General features: G+C 45.9%; 2 protein-coding genes across 10 annotated transcripts in view; one reads left to right on the forward strand and one right to left on the reverse strand.

Moving 5' to 3' along the window:
• Positions 1-1,502: 1,502 nt before the first annotated feature.
• CASK (calcium/calmodulin dependent serine protein kinase) overlaps positions 1,503-17,759 on the reverse strand; it is a 392,163-nt gene continuing 375,906 nt past the window's right edge. For all 9 annotated transcript variants that reach the window (XM_059909976.1, XM_059909981.1, XM_059909979.1 and 6 more), the window contains 3 exons: positions 17,312-17,514; positions 6,887-6,970; positions 1,503-3,481 (listed from right to left, as the gene is read on the reverse strand). In XM_059909976.1, the coding sequence (XP_059765959.1) occupies positions 3,305-3,481; positions 6,887-6,970; positions 17,312-17,514 (464 nt within the window). In that variant the 3' untranslated portion in view covers positions 1,503-3,304. The remainder of the gene's footprint in view (positions 3,482-6,886; positions 6,971-17,311; positions 17,515-17,759) is intronic.
• LOC132357390 (adenosylhomocysteinase-like) lies at positions 12,706-14,107 on the forward strand. The gene has a single exon (XM_059910803.1). The coding sequence runs from the start codon at positions 12,728-12,730 to the stop codon at positions 14,033-14,035; it is 1,308 nt and encodes a 435-aa protein (XP_059766786.1). The 5' UTR covers positions 12,706-12,727; the 3' UTR covers positions 14,036-14,107.

Raw genomic sequence — 17,759 nt, forward strand, 5'->3', positions numbered from 1 at the left:
GGGCATCTCCACCTCTGTTTCCCCAAGGGTGGCTCGACTGACTACACTTTTTCAAGGAATGAACTCAAAGCCTTAATGAACAGATTAACTACAAGTGATTTAAAAACAAACCAAAAAACCTCGTCTGCAATAATGAGATCAAAGGTTTTAAAAAAATAACTGTAGCATGGAGTCCAGGCCCGGCGGGCTGGCCCCAGCGGTGGGAGATGGAATGGACCCCGGGGAAAGGAGCATGTGCTGACCCTTTGTGCGGTGAGGGCTTTGCAGCATCTTCTGACATCCCACCACCAATGGGACGGGCTCAGAAGATGCCTTCTGAGTGCAAATTGCAAGAAGTAGGTCACCCATTTCTTCTCCTCTCTGAGCAAATATTTTAAACCATCTCACTGACAGGAGTTACACTTAATTGCATTTAAAAAAGCTACCATATTATCTTGACACTGGGAAGCTTCCTGAATTAAATTGACATTTTCCTTTTTAGTGTTAGAATGGAACATGCTGCGTGTGCAAAGTAATTACTGTTTTATGATTAGAAAATCAGGACATTCTTTTTAACAGATAATTTGACATATAAAAAACACCCCATTTCTTGCTGTGGGCAATGGGGTTGGAAAGAGAGCCCTCAGAATATGGCTCAGTTGATCAGTGCTAAGATTTAATAATCTAACCATTCGCTCTGTTCTTTTAAAGGAAAAAAAATGATTTTGTTGATGGAATGGAAACAGTAAAGCAGCTTTTTAGCAATTTTCTGATTGCTTAGTGGACAATTGTAATGGAGGTGCAGCAGCAATGTACTGAAATTACTCTGGATTCAGAAATTTAAGTATTTTCTGCTAGGTCAAAAAGACACTGCTTGAGAGAAGACGTGTATTAGTGGAAGGGAACAGACGACCTCTGAGAAGTTAGACAGAATGAGTTCTGGGTGCAGGAATTTTGCCACATGCGCAATGGTGAGAATGCCGCCTGCCTGTGTGCTTCTCTGAGGACGCATAAAGCGGTGGAGGAGAGAGGATGAGCGCTACAGTGCTTCTCAATCCTGGGGCCAGACATTTACACTGGCATTGCTTTTCTCTTCCTCTGCATGACCCAACCTTTATCAGCATGGTGGGTGGCTTAAGACAGGCATCGTCGAGCATCTCTGGAGATTTGGTCTTAGAGGACAAGTGGGGTTTCTACCAGAGGGAGGGAGCTTCTGTTCTCAGGTGTTAGTTGTATTCTTCTTTGTGCTTCATTGGAAAAGAGGTAGAGTGGGCAGTTTCACACTGAGAAGAGCCCGGATTGTGACCAGTACCATCATGGGAATGACTGCCTGGCCTTGGCATCAGGTAGATTTAAATCAGTCCTAACACAGCCCTAATCAGCTCTTGGGGTTTCTCCCTCCATCCACAGTGTCTCTGGTTTGGTGGTTTGGTCACCCTGCTGTGGGTCCCAACAGAAGCAGTTTACTCAGCACTTTGTAAGTTGTATACTCATCTGGTTACCCACAAAGGACAACAGCAGAGGAAAAATCAGCATTGTTTAATAAGAGTAGGTGGGAGGGGAGGGTGACACCCTAAAAAGAGTATCCAAATGCCTTCTCGGTGTGGTCCTTCACAGAGGAGCTGTTCCGCTCAGAACACATCCTGCACATCCTGCCAGGGCACAAAGCAATGAGGCCATCTAACTGAAAAGAAGCAAACTCGATGGTATTTTTTCAAGGATCTCAGGTTAATAGAACCACTTCACACCCTGACAGACACTCTAATGAAAAACCTTCCACTGACCTCTGGCAAAGAGTCAGAAGACCCACCCCCCCAGCCTGAATCTCCTGTATTGGAAGAATGTGACCTCGTGGAAGGGTGATGAGATGGTTAATGTCTCTAAAGCAACAAGGACATGATTCTCCTGTGCCAAGGGATATAGCAAGAGGAAGGAGAAAGCACAGGTGCACATTAGTGGCCCTTGGGTGCAGAGTATTTTGTTGTCCTGCTAACTGATAGTCGTCATTCCTGGGCCTTTGATGTTTCAGTGAGCATCTAATGGATTATAAAATCTAAAAGATCATCACCTTGTAAACCTGAACAAATCTATAATGAAATGAAGGACCCAAAGGCATTTAATTATTGAACACATAAAAGGAAGTATATTTTAAAAAAAATTGGTCAAACTGTCCTGTTAGTTATCATTTTAAAGGAATTTACAGGGCTGTTATAGATTATTCTTTTGGAATAATTCAGTTTATAGCAAATGCCTAAACTGGTTTCTTCATTGCACAGTATATTCTCTTAAAATGGGTGCTTTAAAACAATTACATACATATTAAAAATCCTCATTTCTTTGCTTAATTAAAACGTTAATACTCTCAGACAACACAGATCTGAAATGGTGAAACCAGCAATTCCCCCTCCCACCTTACAACAAATTAAATTGAGACAAAATTACAAACACATTTCACTACATGATTGATTATTATTAATAAAAATCAGTTTCTTTTTGTTTGTTTTTTATAAAGTTGCCCGAAATGCAAGGGATGTGCATAGGTTTACAACTTAGTCATAATAGCATTTTATTCTTATTCCCCTGGGTGTGCCCCGTGAACGGAATGTACTTTGCTGTAGATTACAGATTGTTTTGTCCAACACAGACACACCGACAGCATAAACGCTCGCGACTGTCCACATGCATTAAGAGTCAAGACCCAACTTCAAATCTCTAAAAGGTTTACAGGGTGCTTCAAAGAGACAGTATCACATTATCTGGATGTTACATAAAGGACTTAAAAAAAATACTGTTCTAAAAAAAAAAAAGAGGAAAAAAAAGGCCTTTAAAAATTTATGAGTTTTGTAATCACTAGACTGATTATTTCAAATAAATAAAGGAAAGAAAGATATTCCAATCCATAAAATCAGACTCTAAAAAGAATGTAGTGTTCCAACCCCAGTCAAGGTAACAGAATCATTGTTTATTATTATTAAAATAGATTATAGAAAGCAGCATCTATTTTGTGCAGTTTTTAGGGGCCTTGGAAATAAAAAGCTATGATTTCCAAAAATATAACATTCCAAAGGATTGAATAATACATACATTTAAAGATACATTTTATTAAAGTTTAGGAGAACTGATTAAAAAAGATACTGTCTCTTTAAATTAGTGTGTAATTGTTTTTCTCCTCCTATCTATTCGGACATGACAATAATATAAATGTAGGTCACACTACAACTAGGTAGTCTCTAGGGACCACGACCTGCTGACACAAGGCCGATAACAGAGGCTTTTCCATGTATGAGGTGGCTCCCAGTTATGCGGCAGATATCTGGGGAGAGGCCTAATAGACCCAGGAGACTGGGACCCACTGCGGGGCTGTGCACACGAGCTCCACGGCTTCCTCCAGATGTCTGATTGTCTCATCGATTTCATTGTTGATAATTGTGAGATCGAAGTAGTGTGCATATGTTCTTTGTAAGATGTCAGACTCCTTCTGCAGACGCTGAAGAGATTCATCCTAAATGGTGATGGGATGGAGGTAGGGATGGGTGTGGGAGGAGGGAAGAGCAAAGAGAAAAGTCAGCCGGATTTTTTTTCTCGTGTCACATTTCTGTCCGTCCCAATGTCAGAAACAGTCAAGGCCAGACCTTGATGTGCCACATCTGGGCGTGAGGCCAAGCCCGCTTCGTGACAGAGGAGATGACGGTCCCCGGGATGGCAGGGTCACAGAACTACGGCTTGCCACCATGACTGCTCACCATGCAACAGGGGGCTCCACGCCAAACCGGACGGACCAGAGGAAACAGACACTCTTCAGCAAACACATCACCCCACCCCAGCCAAGCAGTGTCTGCCCCGGGGTCAGTGGGGACTGACTGATTCAGAGTCGAACCACTCTGCCCTCATTCCTCTGACCCAGGCCCGCCTCATCTCAAGCCACTCTCCCGTTTGGTGGGGGGACTTCAGGGGACGGACGAGGTCAGAGCCCTGCATCCCCTTCCCTTGGTCCTCTGCACTTGCTTGCACCAGGCCCCAGAGCCCAGCTGTGTTTGTGCCAAGAAGCCCCTGCCTCTGGACAACAAGTTAAGTTGTATTTTTCTCTATTCTACTTAGAGGTTCAATATGTTCCAGGAATTCAGTTACATATAATGGCCCTCACTCAACAGCAGTGGATGCCAGAGGCAAAGCTTTTTGGATGTTACAAATAATGGATGAAATAAGGCCATTTCCCAGATACAACGGCAGCTGGCATCTGATGAATCCCCTCACATTGGTCTGCATTGGAAATGGCCAAATATCACTGTTCATAAGTACTTACATCTCTTATGGAAACAACTCTGAAGGAAAAGCAGCTATTGAACTCTTCGCGGCAGTAAAGGCTTTCCCTCAACTCCTGCAGCGCACTACAAAGAGCCTCAGGATGGCAGTTCTTTCAAGATGGGGATCTCTTAAGGGCCACCAGAAAGTCTGCCTCTGCATCTTCACGGGTCAGATCTTGTTATGCTGAACTTTTAATGGGCAAGTTCAAATTTGAAACCAGGAAACTTTGTAAGTCAAAGTAACCAACTAGATAGCTGAGCTGTTGGGTGGAGTCTGAAATATATATATAGATACAATTAAATACCTGTTTATTTGATTAGTATCTCTCTCCCCAACTAGAGCTCAAACTTGCCTTGCTGTGCCCAGCACTTGGCATTGTGCCTTATACATAGTAAGTGCTTAATAAATGTTACCGAAAGAACGAGCACTTGGCTGACTAATACTGGCCATTATACGATTTGATGAGTGTTAAATCTATAGTCAAGAGACAGAGAAAGTCTACTAGGAAATGGGGGCCCATGATGACAGAGACAGATCTCCAGACAAACTAAAAGGTGCGGTGCCTTCAGGGACTTGAGAGCTGTTGGCACCCACTGCTGGCTTAGGAGCCCTCCTCTTCTCTGAGGCCCATCTGTTTGTAAGAGACTCTTCCTGATGAACCTCGACCTGTGGGTGCAGCCCTCTGGCAAGGGGATTCGAGGTGAAATAATAACACTCGATTCCATCACAGCACCACAGTGGGGATGACAGACACCAGAAAGGTTGGGGACTCAATCTTTTCTATCAGGACACTCTGAAATGAGAGTGTCCTAACCTGCTTTGTCATCTACCGGAATTTCAAAGCAGGACGTGACATGCTTTGGATGTTAGGTGTTAACTACTTCAGTGTAGATAAGACCTCAGTTAATCATCACCTTCTAAGGTCATATCAACACACTTTCTGCTTGCACTTAAAAAGCATAGTATTTTCACTGTGGCTTTACAATAAACACAAAGCAAAAGCCCATTTTAGGAAACATGCATTCACCCAAAGACAGGAGTGCTTCCTACCAGTACGAGAAGGAGCAATTCCTACCACGTCACTCTCCGGGCTAGGGGATTCTATTGGAATATACAGTCCTGGGTGGGCTTCAAGAACCACTAGCAGAGCTTATAATTTGCTCAGAAAGCTGGGCTGATGAAAACATTCAAGAAAATTTATGGCTGAGAGCATCAAATTTTTAATGCAGTTCTCGTCACACAAAAAAAATAAAGCTCCCTCTTAAGGATCTTATAAGATGAAGCCATGTTTGTCAGTTTCTTCCTCTACAACAGCTTGTCTGCAGGCTTGACTTACACGTGAGCAGGGTTTAACTCAGTGAAAACAAAATGCCTTTATTCTAACAGCAAAAGCAAGGATTTGTGGGAACAAAATGTCTACATTCTAAATCTATGAAAGGAGACGAGGCTGTATTTCATCACCTCCTAGCTGGTACTTACAGGCAATTTTCTGCACCATTTTGGCAGCTATGGAAAATTAGTAAAAGGGCAGGAAAATAGGCAAAAACAAAAACAAAGCAAAGATGATAATTCAAGAAAAATACATGGTAACCAAAGGATAAGAGCTAACCACAATGTGGAGTTTCAAACATGTTTGTGTATTAGATAAGATGGAAAAGTAGAATTTACCAAGGACTACATCTTTTGCAAATGAAATGACAAAAAATGACTGAAAAATATGAGTGACATAGAAATCTAGTTCTTTAATCTTCCTTAAATCTAGATATTTAATTTTCCTTAAAGTGAAAATCTCCAAGCCTTGATTTTACTGTCATAAGCTTGGGTGAGTCTAGGCCACTGTTAACTGGACAGTGCCAAGAGCGTCCTGGTGATTTCTAGACCCTGCAGAAGTGATGGCCTTCAGGAAAACTTTGTGTAGAGTTTCCTCTTAAGAATGACCCTACAGCAGATAAGCAGCAATATACTCACCAGACACTCCATAACTACCTTCTTATCTGCCCAGCAATAGAAGGCTGTGTAAGCCAGCCTGGTTCTAGATGGTGCTGCCGACCCTCGCGGGCACCATCTCCGTGGCGGCTGCTGACTTGAGTAGGCCTGAGAGGGGACAGAGCTCATTTCCAGGTTTGGTAGTCTCCAGGGGCCTGGGTAGAGATTCTGCACGGGTTCCACTCCGGAGGCTGCCTAGGGGTGTCCTGGCAGCCCAGCCAAGGAGGTGGATGCCTTATAGTTCTCCCCAGGCAAGGCAATTCTTGGCCCAGAGCTCTCAGCGCAGTCGCAGTCGCTATCAGGACAGGAGGGGCTGGCAGCCCCTCAGGGCGGGAGCAGACCCATGGATAAGGCCCCAGGCGGACTGCACTGGAGACTAAAGCTTGCATTTGCCTAATGATTCTGATCTCAGAAGAACCACACCTCTCTGTGGTGTGTAATTCCTACTCCTGAAAGAGGACCTCAAGCTCTGGAAATCTTACTGGCCAGCATGGAAAACAAAGCAGAGCTTCATTTAGTTGTCTTAATGAGATGGGGCTTTGCTCTGGAATGCACAACACAAATGCATCCTTACTCGGGGGAGTGCTGATTAGAGGAAAAACTGATTAATTCTTACCTCATTCAAACCTGGAGTGATAGTTGGTGCGGCAATAAAAACAACAAAAGGAGCAAACTCTGCAGTTCTCAGGACCTTCAGTGCCTGTGTAAAAAAAAAAAAAAAAAAGAAAACTGAGACTTAAGAGGAGAAATAACTAATGCAAACATTCAAATGAGTTCATAGAAAATTATACAACTGGAAAAGCCCTTGATTCAAATTTTTGGCAAGATATTATTAAATTTACCAACTTTATAAATAACTTATATTACTTCTTTTCATCCAAAGGATGGACAATAGCCATTGGCAAATAAAAGCTGACAAACTGGACGTTTTTCTTATGAATCTCATGAATCAATCCGACTTATTTTTCTTCTGAAAAGTGAACACTGATTATGTTGGTTAATGTTCATTTAAACCTGGTTATTAATTGTAGCCTGAATTTTAATTCCTAGGAAATGCATTTTGGGGTAGACTCGGACCAGCAGGGTGGCTTCAGCACTCATCCAGAGCGCACTACACCACATTTCAAATTTCAGATTGCTCATGAGGAGAGCAAATCACGGCCACTGTGACCACGAGGGCTGTGTTCGCACTGACATAGGCCTTCTGAGTTGTCCTGAGGAAAGCCCTCTCCTCTGTGGGACTCAAAGGGAAGGGACACCCTGTCCAGGGATGGAGCCGTATGGCTGTGGGCAATTTGTAGGCCCATGAGAAGACGCCACATTCAAGGGAGAGGGACCTCTGAGGCCCCTTTCGGTTCCATTCCAAGGTATCAGAAACCACTAACTGCAAGCTACTAGTTTGCACAGACATACTGCAAAGCCAGCATCTGATGCTGTGGGAGTTGATTCTGGTAAGGGGTTGCTGCTTCTGCTGCTGCCCTAGGACAGGACACCCCCCAACCCCACAACAAAACCCAACATAGGCACACAGTTCACAAGTCACTGACATGTAATTAATGCGTATGCGTCAGGGGTAAATATCTTGCTGTCCTTTATATAAGAATTTAACATGTCTATTCTGTTAGCCACATAGTTTGCTTTGTAAATAGCCTTTCAATTGTTTGCTTTGCCCTATTCCTATTCCTCCCTCTTGTGTCTGGTTTGCTGTAGTAGCAATTTGGGTGCCCTGCCTCCAGTTTTGCTGCTTTCCAATCCTACTAAACCCTGCCACTAGAACAATCTTTCGGAAATGCAAATCCCATTCCATCACTCCTCCACTCCAAGCCCTTCAAGAGCTCCTTCTTGGCCTTGGGGTAAAATGTACCCTCCTGAGCATAAATGTCAGATCCCTGCCTCATGAGCTGGCCCATGCTTACCTTTCTGTCCCTTCCCTTCCATGGACTGGCCTTGCTGAACTACTTTCAGTTCCAGAAAGGGCCAGCCTTTCTCTTCCTACTCCCTCCGCCTGGACATTCCATCCCCTCGTCCCCCTCCCCACTTTCCCCATTGCTTGGCTGAGTGTTCTTTCTTCTGGGAAGTCCTTTATGAGCTCTGAGCTGAGTCAGGCGCCCCGCCGGTATGCTCCTGACACACCCACACTTAGGCACCTGTAGTGCCCGCCACCCTGGAAATGCAAGTGCCTGGATGCTGGCGGCTAAGCTTCCTGAGGGCAGGGGCTGCGTCTCGTTCAGTTGTCCTCCTCATGCCCCAGATGGCACCTGGCAGAAATAGTCTTTTGATCAAACAAAAATGTAAAAGCAGTACATATAATTCACAAAGTCTATTTTGCCTTTTGAGGCAGGTTTGACTAGAGGGCACTGTGCTTTCATGGCTGAAGAGAATCTCTTGGCCTCTATGAATATAAAGGCATGTAAGAGGCAAGTTGGTTGGTAAAGGTTTTGACTTTCCTGTTTAGTGCAAGGTTCACTTTTCCTAGGATTATGTTTCTGAATTTTATTTTTTTACTTATTTATTTTTATAGGACTATAATTGCTTTACAATGTTGTGTCAGTTTCTGCCACACAGCGAAGTGAATCAGCTCTGTGTATACACACATCCCCTCCCCCTTCCCACATCCCACCCAACTAGGCCATCACAGAGCACCGAGCTGAGATCCCTGTGCCATACAGCAGGTTCCCACTAGCTATCTGTTTTACACATGGTAGTGTATTTATGTCAAACCTAATTGCCCAGTTCATCCCACCCTCACCGCCCCCACCGTGTCCACACGTCTGTTCTCTATGTCTGCCTTTCTATTCCTGCCCTGCAAATAGGTTCATCTGTACCATTTTTCTAGATTCCACATATATGCGTTAATATACGATATTTGTTTTTCTCTTTCTGACTTACTTCACTCTGTATGACAGACTCTAGGTCCCTCCACATCTCTACGAATGACCCAATTTCGTTTCTTTTTATGGCTGAGTAATGCTCCATTGTATATATGTGCCACATCTTCTTTATCCATTCATCTGTTGATGGACACTTAGGTTGCTTCTATGTCCTGGCTATTGTAGATAGAGCTGCAATGAACATTGTGGTACATGACTCTTTTGAATTATGGTTTTCTCTGGGTATATGCCCAGTAGTGGGATTGCTGGGTCATATGGTAGTTCTATTTTTAGTTTTTTAAGGAACCTCCATACTGTTCTCCATAGTGGCTGTATCCATTTACATTCCCACCAACAGTGCAAGAGGGTTCCCTCTTCTCCACACCCTCTCCAGCATTTGTTTGTAGATGTTTTGATGATGGCCATTCTGACCGGTGTGAGGTGATACCTCATTGTAGTTTTGATTTGCATTTCTCTAATGATTAGTGATGTTGAGCATCCTTTCATGTGTTTGTTGGCAATCCGTATGTCTTCTTTGGAGAAATGTCTATTTAGGTCTTCTGCCCATTTTTGGATTGGGTTGTTTGATTTTTTGATATTGAGCTGCATGAGCTGCTTGTAAATTTTGGAGATGAATCCTTTGTCAGTTGCTTCGTTTGCAAATATTTTCTCCCATTCTGAGGGTTGTCTTTTCTTTTTTTTTTTTTTTTAAGTTTATTTATTATTTATGGCTGTGTTGGGTCTCCGTTTCTGTGTGAGGGCTTTCTCCAGTTGCGGCGAGCGGGGGCCACTCTTCATCGCGCTGCGCGGGCCTCTCACTATCGCGACCTCTCTTGCTGCAGAGCACAGGCTCCAGACGCGCAGGCTCAGCAATTGTGGCTCACGGGCCTAGTTGCTCCGCGACATATGGGATCCTCCCAGACCAGGGCTCGAACCCGTGTCCCCTGCATTGGCAGGCAGACTCTCAACCACTGCGCCACCAGGGAAGCCCTGAGGGTTGTCTTTTCTTCTTTAGTTACAGTTTCTCCTTGTGGGGTAACGGAGCCTGGCACATTGTTTTACCTGCCCTCAAACTGCTTTAATTGTGAAAGTCACAGGCTCAGATTCCCCATGGGAGAAAGCTCTTCAAGCTTCTATATGTTCATTTTTGAAAGAGGTAATTGGCATTTCCTTGCAAATCCTTTTGTGACTGAAGATTTTAGCAAGGAACAACCATCATGAAAAAGTCTGTATATAGCTCAATCGAGCTTAACAGTGATCTTCACTTAGAACTGTCCTTTTTGTGAATATGATTTTGGGCCTTTTCCTATCCTTCCTGTGCTCATAAATCAGGTGACTCCAGGGTCAGTTGAGACATAAGGTTTCCTCATCATCCCACATCCACCCAGAGCCACCTTCTGGGCAACTCAGATGGGGAAAAAAAAATCCTAAGGCCCAGTCCCTACCCTTGCTTCCATCCCTGAAGCTACTCTGAGTGCCAGATGGAAGTCCACACAGCCACAACCCACGGATGAAGTCGAGAATGCCACCCCAGGCGTGAAATGGCCTTTTCTCCACTCAGTGACTGCAGCCTGATAGCCACCCAATTGTCTGAGTATTTTCGGTTCTAGCCTGCTATTCTGTTCTGCACCAGAAAACACACGACTCGGCAACCGTTAGCTCCCTGCGGACTACCCTCCTCTGCACGGCATTCACGCCCTTAGCTTTTATCCACGAAGACATGAAGGTCATTCCGCACCTACTGCATGAGGCTGTCCGGGAAGACTGTACTCACCACACCACCAAATGCCTCTTATGTCTAACAATCAGGTTATATTCCTTTAGTAATTAACTCCAAGGAAAGAACTGACATACTTCTATTAGATGAGAATTATGTGATCCGTGACATTCTCCTTTTTGTCCTGGTTGCCAGGAAGTTCAGAGCCAAATTTCATGTTTATCACAGTAACTACAGTAGTCTCTGTGGTTAGTACTGAATATATTTGCTTCCTCCTCCTTTTCACGGCTTTGAGTTTCTCTCCTATATTATTGTACTTTCAAAGATTATAAGATGCCTAGAATCCTGACTGAGATTTTCTTGCCTAGTCTCCCTCTTATCTTCAGCAGAGTCACCACACATGTCCTCATTTTTTCTCGAAGGCCTCTGTCCCCATACTCTGCTCTACTTATGGGTCTCAAGTGGGGGCCAGTTTTTTTGTGTGTGTGTGTGTGCAGACTCAGCTTGCCTGAAGTTCAGGAACAGGAAATGGAATTGCTTCACAAGGATTCCCCTCCCTCAGGCCACTAATAGGTGGCTTTAAGATGATCTCTAAAACCTCTTCCTTTTTGACTTTTAAGATGAGACACAAATTTGTTAATATTTACAGGCAAATATCTCTTTCTGAATCCCAGAGAGGGGAGAGAGAGTCTAGAAAGATCACTGAAAATACACTGGGTTCAAACAGCCAAAGAAGCGTTAATTTAGCATTTAAAGTTCTCTTTTGGAGATAAATTGATTTAATGGCTCATCTATGGCCAATAATTGTCAGGTTACTACCCTCAAGGAATAAAAACTCATTTGACCAAGTATCTAAGAAGCAGACATCTTTAAGACTTATCTGTTTTTTTGCAAAATTAAAAAGGGCAAGCATCTGAGTCATTTTGCACAAAGATCTAAGGGTATAAGGAAGAACACAGTGACCCCAGAAACAATCTTAAGAGGGCCAACTGAATTCACAAAACAGCCTCTAGTTCAAAACATGGCTGTTGTTTCCAAGCACAGATTCCTAACAAGACTGTACCTACCCCTTGATGACAACCTTTCCCTGGGGGCAGAAGCAAAGCCACAAATATTCTGCTACTGTCAACTCTTTAATGCTGCAAATGGACAAATCAGAATAAAATTAAAATCTAAAATTGTCTTGATTACACACTGGAGCTATTATAGTTCCAGCTTTAGGGACATAGATTATTTTCTGAGCCATGGCTTTATGAGAAGTCAGCTCTATAGCTTTCCTCAGGTTTGACCGCCTTACAGATTTTTCTAAATGTTAAAGATTTAAATTGTACTACCACATACATACAAGGCGCACCAGCTTAAGGATTAAACAGGGTTAACTCTTCTAGGATGGTACAGTGAAAGGAGTCTAAGATTTACTGTAAAAACAAAACAAAACAAAAAAAAAACCCCAAATCCAAACCGAGACTGTTCAAGTGAAAATTACATTAAGGCTTGGTTTCTTCATCCTCAAAAGTAGATACTGATGTCTCTATCTTGGTGTTACAAGGATTAGGTAAGGAGTACTAATGCTTGGCAAAATATAGAGGAACACAATCTATTCTCCTTATTTTAAAAGAAGCCAGGTTACTCATTTTCTTCTGGTTTAAAGTCTTTCGGATAGTCCCTTAGGTTTAAAGTTGAACCACAACATCTTATATAGTATCATTAGACATGTGTTTGGTTTGGCCTCAACTATCTAAAATTAATTAAGATGGCACAAACTAAATGAGCTGGCCCTGCCCGGCGCCGCCCGCCCCGCGCCTATCCCCAGCCTGAGGCTCGGCCCCCTTTGCCCATGTCCATCACTCTGTGCGGAAACGCCGCCAGCATGTCAGACAAGCTGCCTTACAAAGTGGCTGACATCAGCCTGGCCGCCTGGGGACGCAAGGCCCTGGATCTCGCAGAGAATGAGATGCCGGGCCTGATGCACATGTGGGAGATGTACTCAGCCTCCAAACCACTGAAGGGCGACCTCACTGCCGGCTGCCTGCACATGACCGTGGAGACAGCTGTCCTCATTAAGACCCTCGTTGCCCTGGGTGCTGAGGTGCGGTGGTCCAGCTGCAATATCTTCTCCACCCAGGACCATGCAGCAGCTGCCATTGCCAAGGCTGGCGTTCCAGTGTACGCCTGGAAGGGTGAAATGGACGAGGAGTATCTGTGGTGCGCTGAGAAGACGCTGTACTTCAAGGACGGGCCCCTCAACATGATTCTGGACGATGGTGGTGACCTCACCAACCTCATCCACACCAAGTACCCACAGCTCCTGTCAGGCATCCGAGGCATCTCCGAAGAGATCACAACGGGGGTCCACAATCTGTACAAGATGATGGTCAATGGGATCCTGAAGGTGCCTGCCATCAAGGTCAACGACTCTGTCACCAAGAGCAAGTTGGCTGCAAGTTGGCTCCTCTACGGCTGCCGGGAGTCCCTCATAGATGGCATCAAGCAGGCCACAGACGTGATGATTGCAGGCAAGGTGGCGGTGGTAGCGGGCTATGGCGACGTGGGCAAGGGTTGTGCCCAGGCCCTGAGGGGCTTCGGGGCCCATGTCATCATCACGGAGATCGACCCCATCAACGCGCTTCAGGCTGCCATGGAGGGCTATGAGGTGACCATCATGGATGAGGCCTGTCAGGAGGGCAACATCTTTGTCACCACCACGGGCTGTGTCAACATCCTCTTCGGCCGGCACTTTGAACAGATGAAAGGTGACGCCATTGTGTGGAACATCGGACACTTTGACGTGGAGACTGATGTCAAGTGGCCGAATGAGAACGCTGTGGAGAAGGTGAACATCAAGCCCCAGGTGGACCGCTACTTGTTGAAGAACGGGAGCCGCATCATCCTTCTGGCCAAGGGCCGGCTGGTCAACCTGGGCTGTGCCATGGGCCACCCCAGCTTCGTGATGAGCAACTCCTTCACCAACCAGGTGCTGGCGCAGATTGAGCTGTGGACCCACCCAGACAAGTACCCTGTTGGGGTCCACTTCCTGCCCAAGAAGTTGGATGAAGCAGTGGCTGAAGCCCACCTGGGCAAGCTGAATGTGAAGCTGACCAAGCTGACTGAGAAGCAGGCCCAGTACCTGGGCGTGTCCCGTGACGGCCCCTTCAAACCTGATCACTACCGCTACTGAGAACCAGGCCTGCCCTTTGCCTTCCAGCTGCTGTCCTTGCCTGGGTCCCACCTCTCCTCCCCAAGAGCAAATGGCACCACCTTTGAGACTGGTTTGATAATGGTCCCCATCAACTCCCTGGGGCTAGTCACTCAGTCTTTGGTCTCTGCTGCATCCCTCATACTGTTGCAAGTGTGGCAGGGGGAATTGAGAAGTCCCTCCTCAGGCCCTGGTCACGATGGAGGTACACAGGAGTTACCCACAGGGAGCCATGAGATCAGGGGTTCTGGAACTGCTCACTCAGTCAGTCCTTCCTTAGGCTGGAAGTTGGTGGTGGTGATCACAAAGCCCATGCACTTTACCATCCAGGCCCTCACTTGGCCCATGGACTTTATGCCCATGTTCTTGGTTTACAGGTTCATTGGTTCCTCAGCCCATGACAGATGAGAAGGAGCTATGTCAAAGGGTGTAGAGGAACTGTTGGCGTTTGAATGCTCCTGAGAGCCCAGCTTAGTGCCTGGCATTCTCTTAAACCTCAGAACAATGAGGTTGGTACTTTTAGTCCCTATTTTACAGGGGTTGGAATATATTGTTAAGGGATAGCCAAGAAAGGACAAGAGAAGTGATAGCCAGAGGTTGAGAGAGGCCAAAGAAACGTAAAAGCGCATTGTAACATCACAACTCTGGGTCAAAGAGATTAATTTGGTTTATAATGTTAAAAGAGAGCAAGAAGGTGGGTTAATAAAAATTTTGGTGCCTAAAAAAAAAAAAAATGAGCTGAACCCCAGTGTTAGGTGGGGCTTTCTGTGGTCCACACAGAGTGGGAGTGGTGTCAGCAGTTAGAGGGTTTTTAAAAATGCCACATGGCACTTCTGTTATAGACAGTTTTTGATGAACACTGAGGAAGGAATTTCACCCTTACCAGCTTGCCTTATTTGTATTCTTAGCTCATGCCACAATGCTTAGAATATAGCAAGTACTTAATACATGCTGGTTGAGTCGAACTGTCCGTGAGGTATAGTACAGCAGGTAATCAAATGGGCCGGGGTGGGAAAAGGGCATGGAGACAAGGTCCTAAGGAGAGAGCCTCCCTGAAGCAACGAGGATCTGCCTGACAGCAAGTCGGTCATGGCCACGGGCATCCTGAAGGCAGGGCGCGGGCCTTGTCCAGCCTGGGGAGAGAGTGGGCTGAAGGCAGAGAAGCCCAAGGGGGAAGCCCAGGCGGTGCAGAGTCTGTGGGCACCTGCAGCTGGACCGCTGGATGCAGTGGTCGGTGTGAGAGCAGGACTAGGCCTGGGAGCACTGGGCAGGAGAGCCTGGGACCAGAGTGGTCAAGCAGACCAACCAGAGGAGCAGGATCTGGGTGATACCGGACCCCAGGGCCACGGGCCCTAAGAGGCTCAGGCAGAGAACAGGATCCCTATCTCTCCCAAGAGATCACGGTTCTGAGGAGGGGACAAAGGAAGCAGGAGAGAAGAATGCAGTGAGCCCCTCCAGCAGACAGGGAGCAGGGAAAATGCCCAGGCCGGGCCGAGGGGTGTTCTGGTGCCCAGTGCCACACGTGAAAGTGACTGCTGTGGGCAGCCTGATAAGGCCGAGAGAAGTATCTCCCGCTCAGCAGTGCAGAGCAATGCATGGCTGGGCTGGGCTGGGCTGGGCTGGGCAAGGGCATGGGGAGAGCTGGACGCCAGGGGTGGGGCAGCAGCAGCAATAGCGGCAGTGGTGGCGGCGGCAGCAGGTGAGGCAGAAAGCCCTGGAAAGTGGACTGAGATAATGCAGAGGTGGTCTGAGGAGCCCTGCAGCCAGCATACTGCTAGAGACATTACTACCAGCAGAAAACGACGTTCAGGTGAAGACCAGTGTGGAACCCAAGGAGAGGATGTCGAAGACCAGGACCAGGATTGAGACTTTTCCTCTAGCCACCCCTGGCCAGAAGATTTTTCCAATCCCTAGTAAGGAGGGATTAGTAGTTAAACAAAAATCAATCTGCATTACACATCATATATTTAGTTCTATAAAGATCCAAGTTCATTGTTAAGTAAACTGTATAGTGTTCACCCTAATGTTGCTTTCCTCCCAGCCCCTTAACCAGATTCCAAGTTCAAGAACCCCATCAGGTGCTGTGACATGGAAATGCGTGAAGCCACTGGCCCTGATGTTAGGATCTTGGAGCCAAGTAACTGAGCCATCAGGCCCCAAGTCACACAGACCCTGGCTAAGCCGGTTCCATCCTCCCTTTAGGGATGGCTAGGGGACCAAGTTTCATACAGTGGCCCTTGAACAGGGATCTTCCCTGCCTGGGGTAGCCACGTAAGCCCCCTGATGAAACGGAGCCTGCTTGAGGGGAGCTGGTCTACCATTTCAACAGGTGTTGTACTGATTCTATTTGTAAGTGATAAGGGATTTTTGGTACAGGTTGGTCTTAGAAACGGCAGGCCTGGGAGTCACACAGGCATCCACAAGCCTCTCCGGTAACCTGCCCTGATGTCTACAACTCCCAAATCCTTCCTACTGGGCTTTGAGTCCCACTTCTTCTTAGTTTGTCCTCAGAGATGAAAAATAGCTTGTTAGCATTTTTGATGTAAGGCCTTTGGCTTTCTCCTTTTCAAGTTTAAAAATTTCTATTGCTTCTAGTGTAGGACGTATCTGCAGATCATCTAATCGTCTCTGCGTCTAGCTCTGAGTCCTCTCCAAGTTCTCCATGTGCCTCCTAGTTTTAGCTCAGGGTCAGGCATCGTCCCTCAGTAAAGAGATGGCAGAGGCTAAGAACCACCACGGGTCTCTACCCCTGCTCTGCCTGACATCCCCTGGGGCTCGCTCATGCTTGCATTCATAAAGCTGGTGCTGTATTTCGGACCCAGGCCCCAGGATCAGAATTTCTTGCTGGCGATTAACATAAGATGCTGGCAGAGACTCTGATGGTCTAGTGTGAGCTGTACCAAGAGAGGAAAGGTGGCTGCTGTGTTAAAGTGCCAGAGTCTCATCCTGAGTCAGATTACTGTAGGATTTCTGGCGGGCACAGACCCGATTGGGCACTTTATTGAGCTTCTGAGTATAACGAATCTCTTAAGAGAACAGTCTCTACTTCTTAAATACACTGTGTATGCCCTGAGTGCAACGATTAGTCAGCTTGCATTCTAGACGGTTAACTCATGGTGCCTTCATTGCCGATACTTTCCCGTAGCTTACTATTAAATTATTATGTGACCTGTGATGTTCTGATGCCATTTTTTATTTCAGAACCTGAGCTTAGCATGCAGGCAGGACGACAGGGTGCCAGGGTTGGCTAGGCATTACCTGAGGCTCCACGTCCAGTATTGCGATCAGCCCTTGCTCATGGATCTTCCGGATGGTCTCCAGTTTCGTCCCGTACATTGCATCCTCGTGGCTGCCATACTCCAGGTACTCGTTATTAGAGATGTCTTGCATCATTTGGTCATGAGATACAAAGTAATAATTCTTTCCATTTTCTTCATCTTTCTTTGGAGGTCTGGTGGTGTCTGCAAAGTTACATGTCAAGAGAGGTTTAAAAGGCTGAGCTTATGAGCTGATGCTCCCAATGGACCTATCCAAACTCAATCTCCTCTTAAAAGCTATGGATTCTGTAGTATGTCTCATGCCCTGTTCCCACCCCCAGTAGCTTTGTAGAACTAAATTCTAGAAGTCATATTTGTTTATGTGACATCGGACCACAGTAGTTGGTTAGTTGTTTGGTTTGGTGAATCTTTCTGTGTTTAGATGAGAT

This window comes from Balaenoptera ricei, chromosome X (assembly GCF_028023285.1).
Source record: "Balaenoptera ricei isolate mBalRic1 chromosome X, mBalRic1.hap2, whole genome shotgun sequence".
Classification (NCBI taxonomy): domain Eukaryota; kingdom Metazoa; phylum Chordata; class Mammalia; order Artiodactyla; family Balaenopteridae; genus Balaenoptera; species Balaenoptera ricei.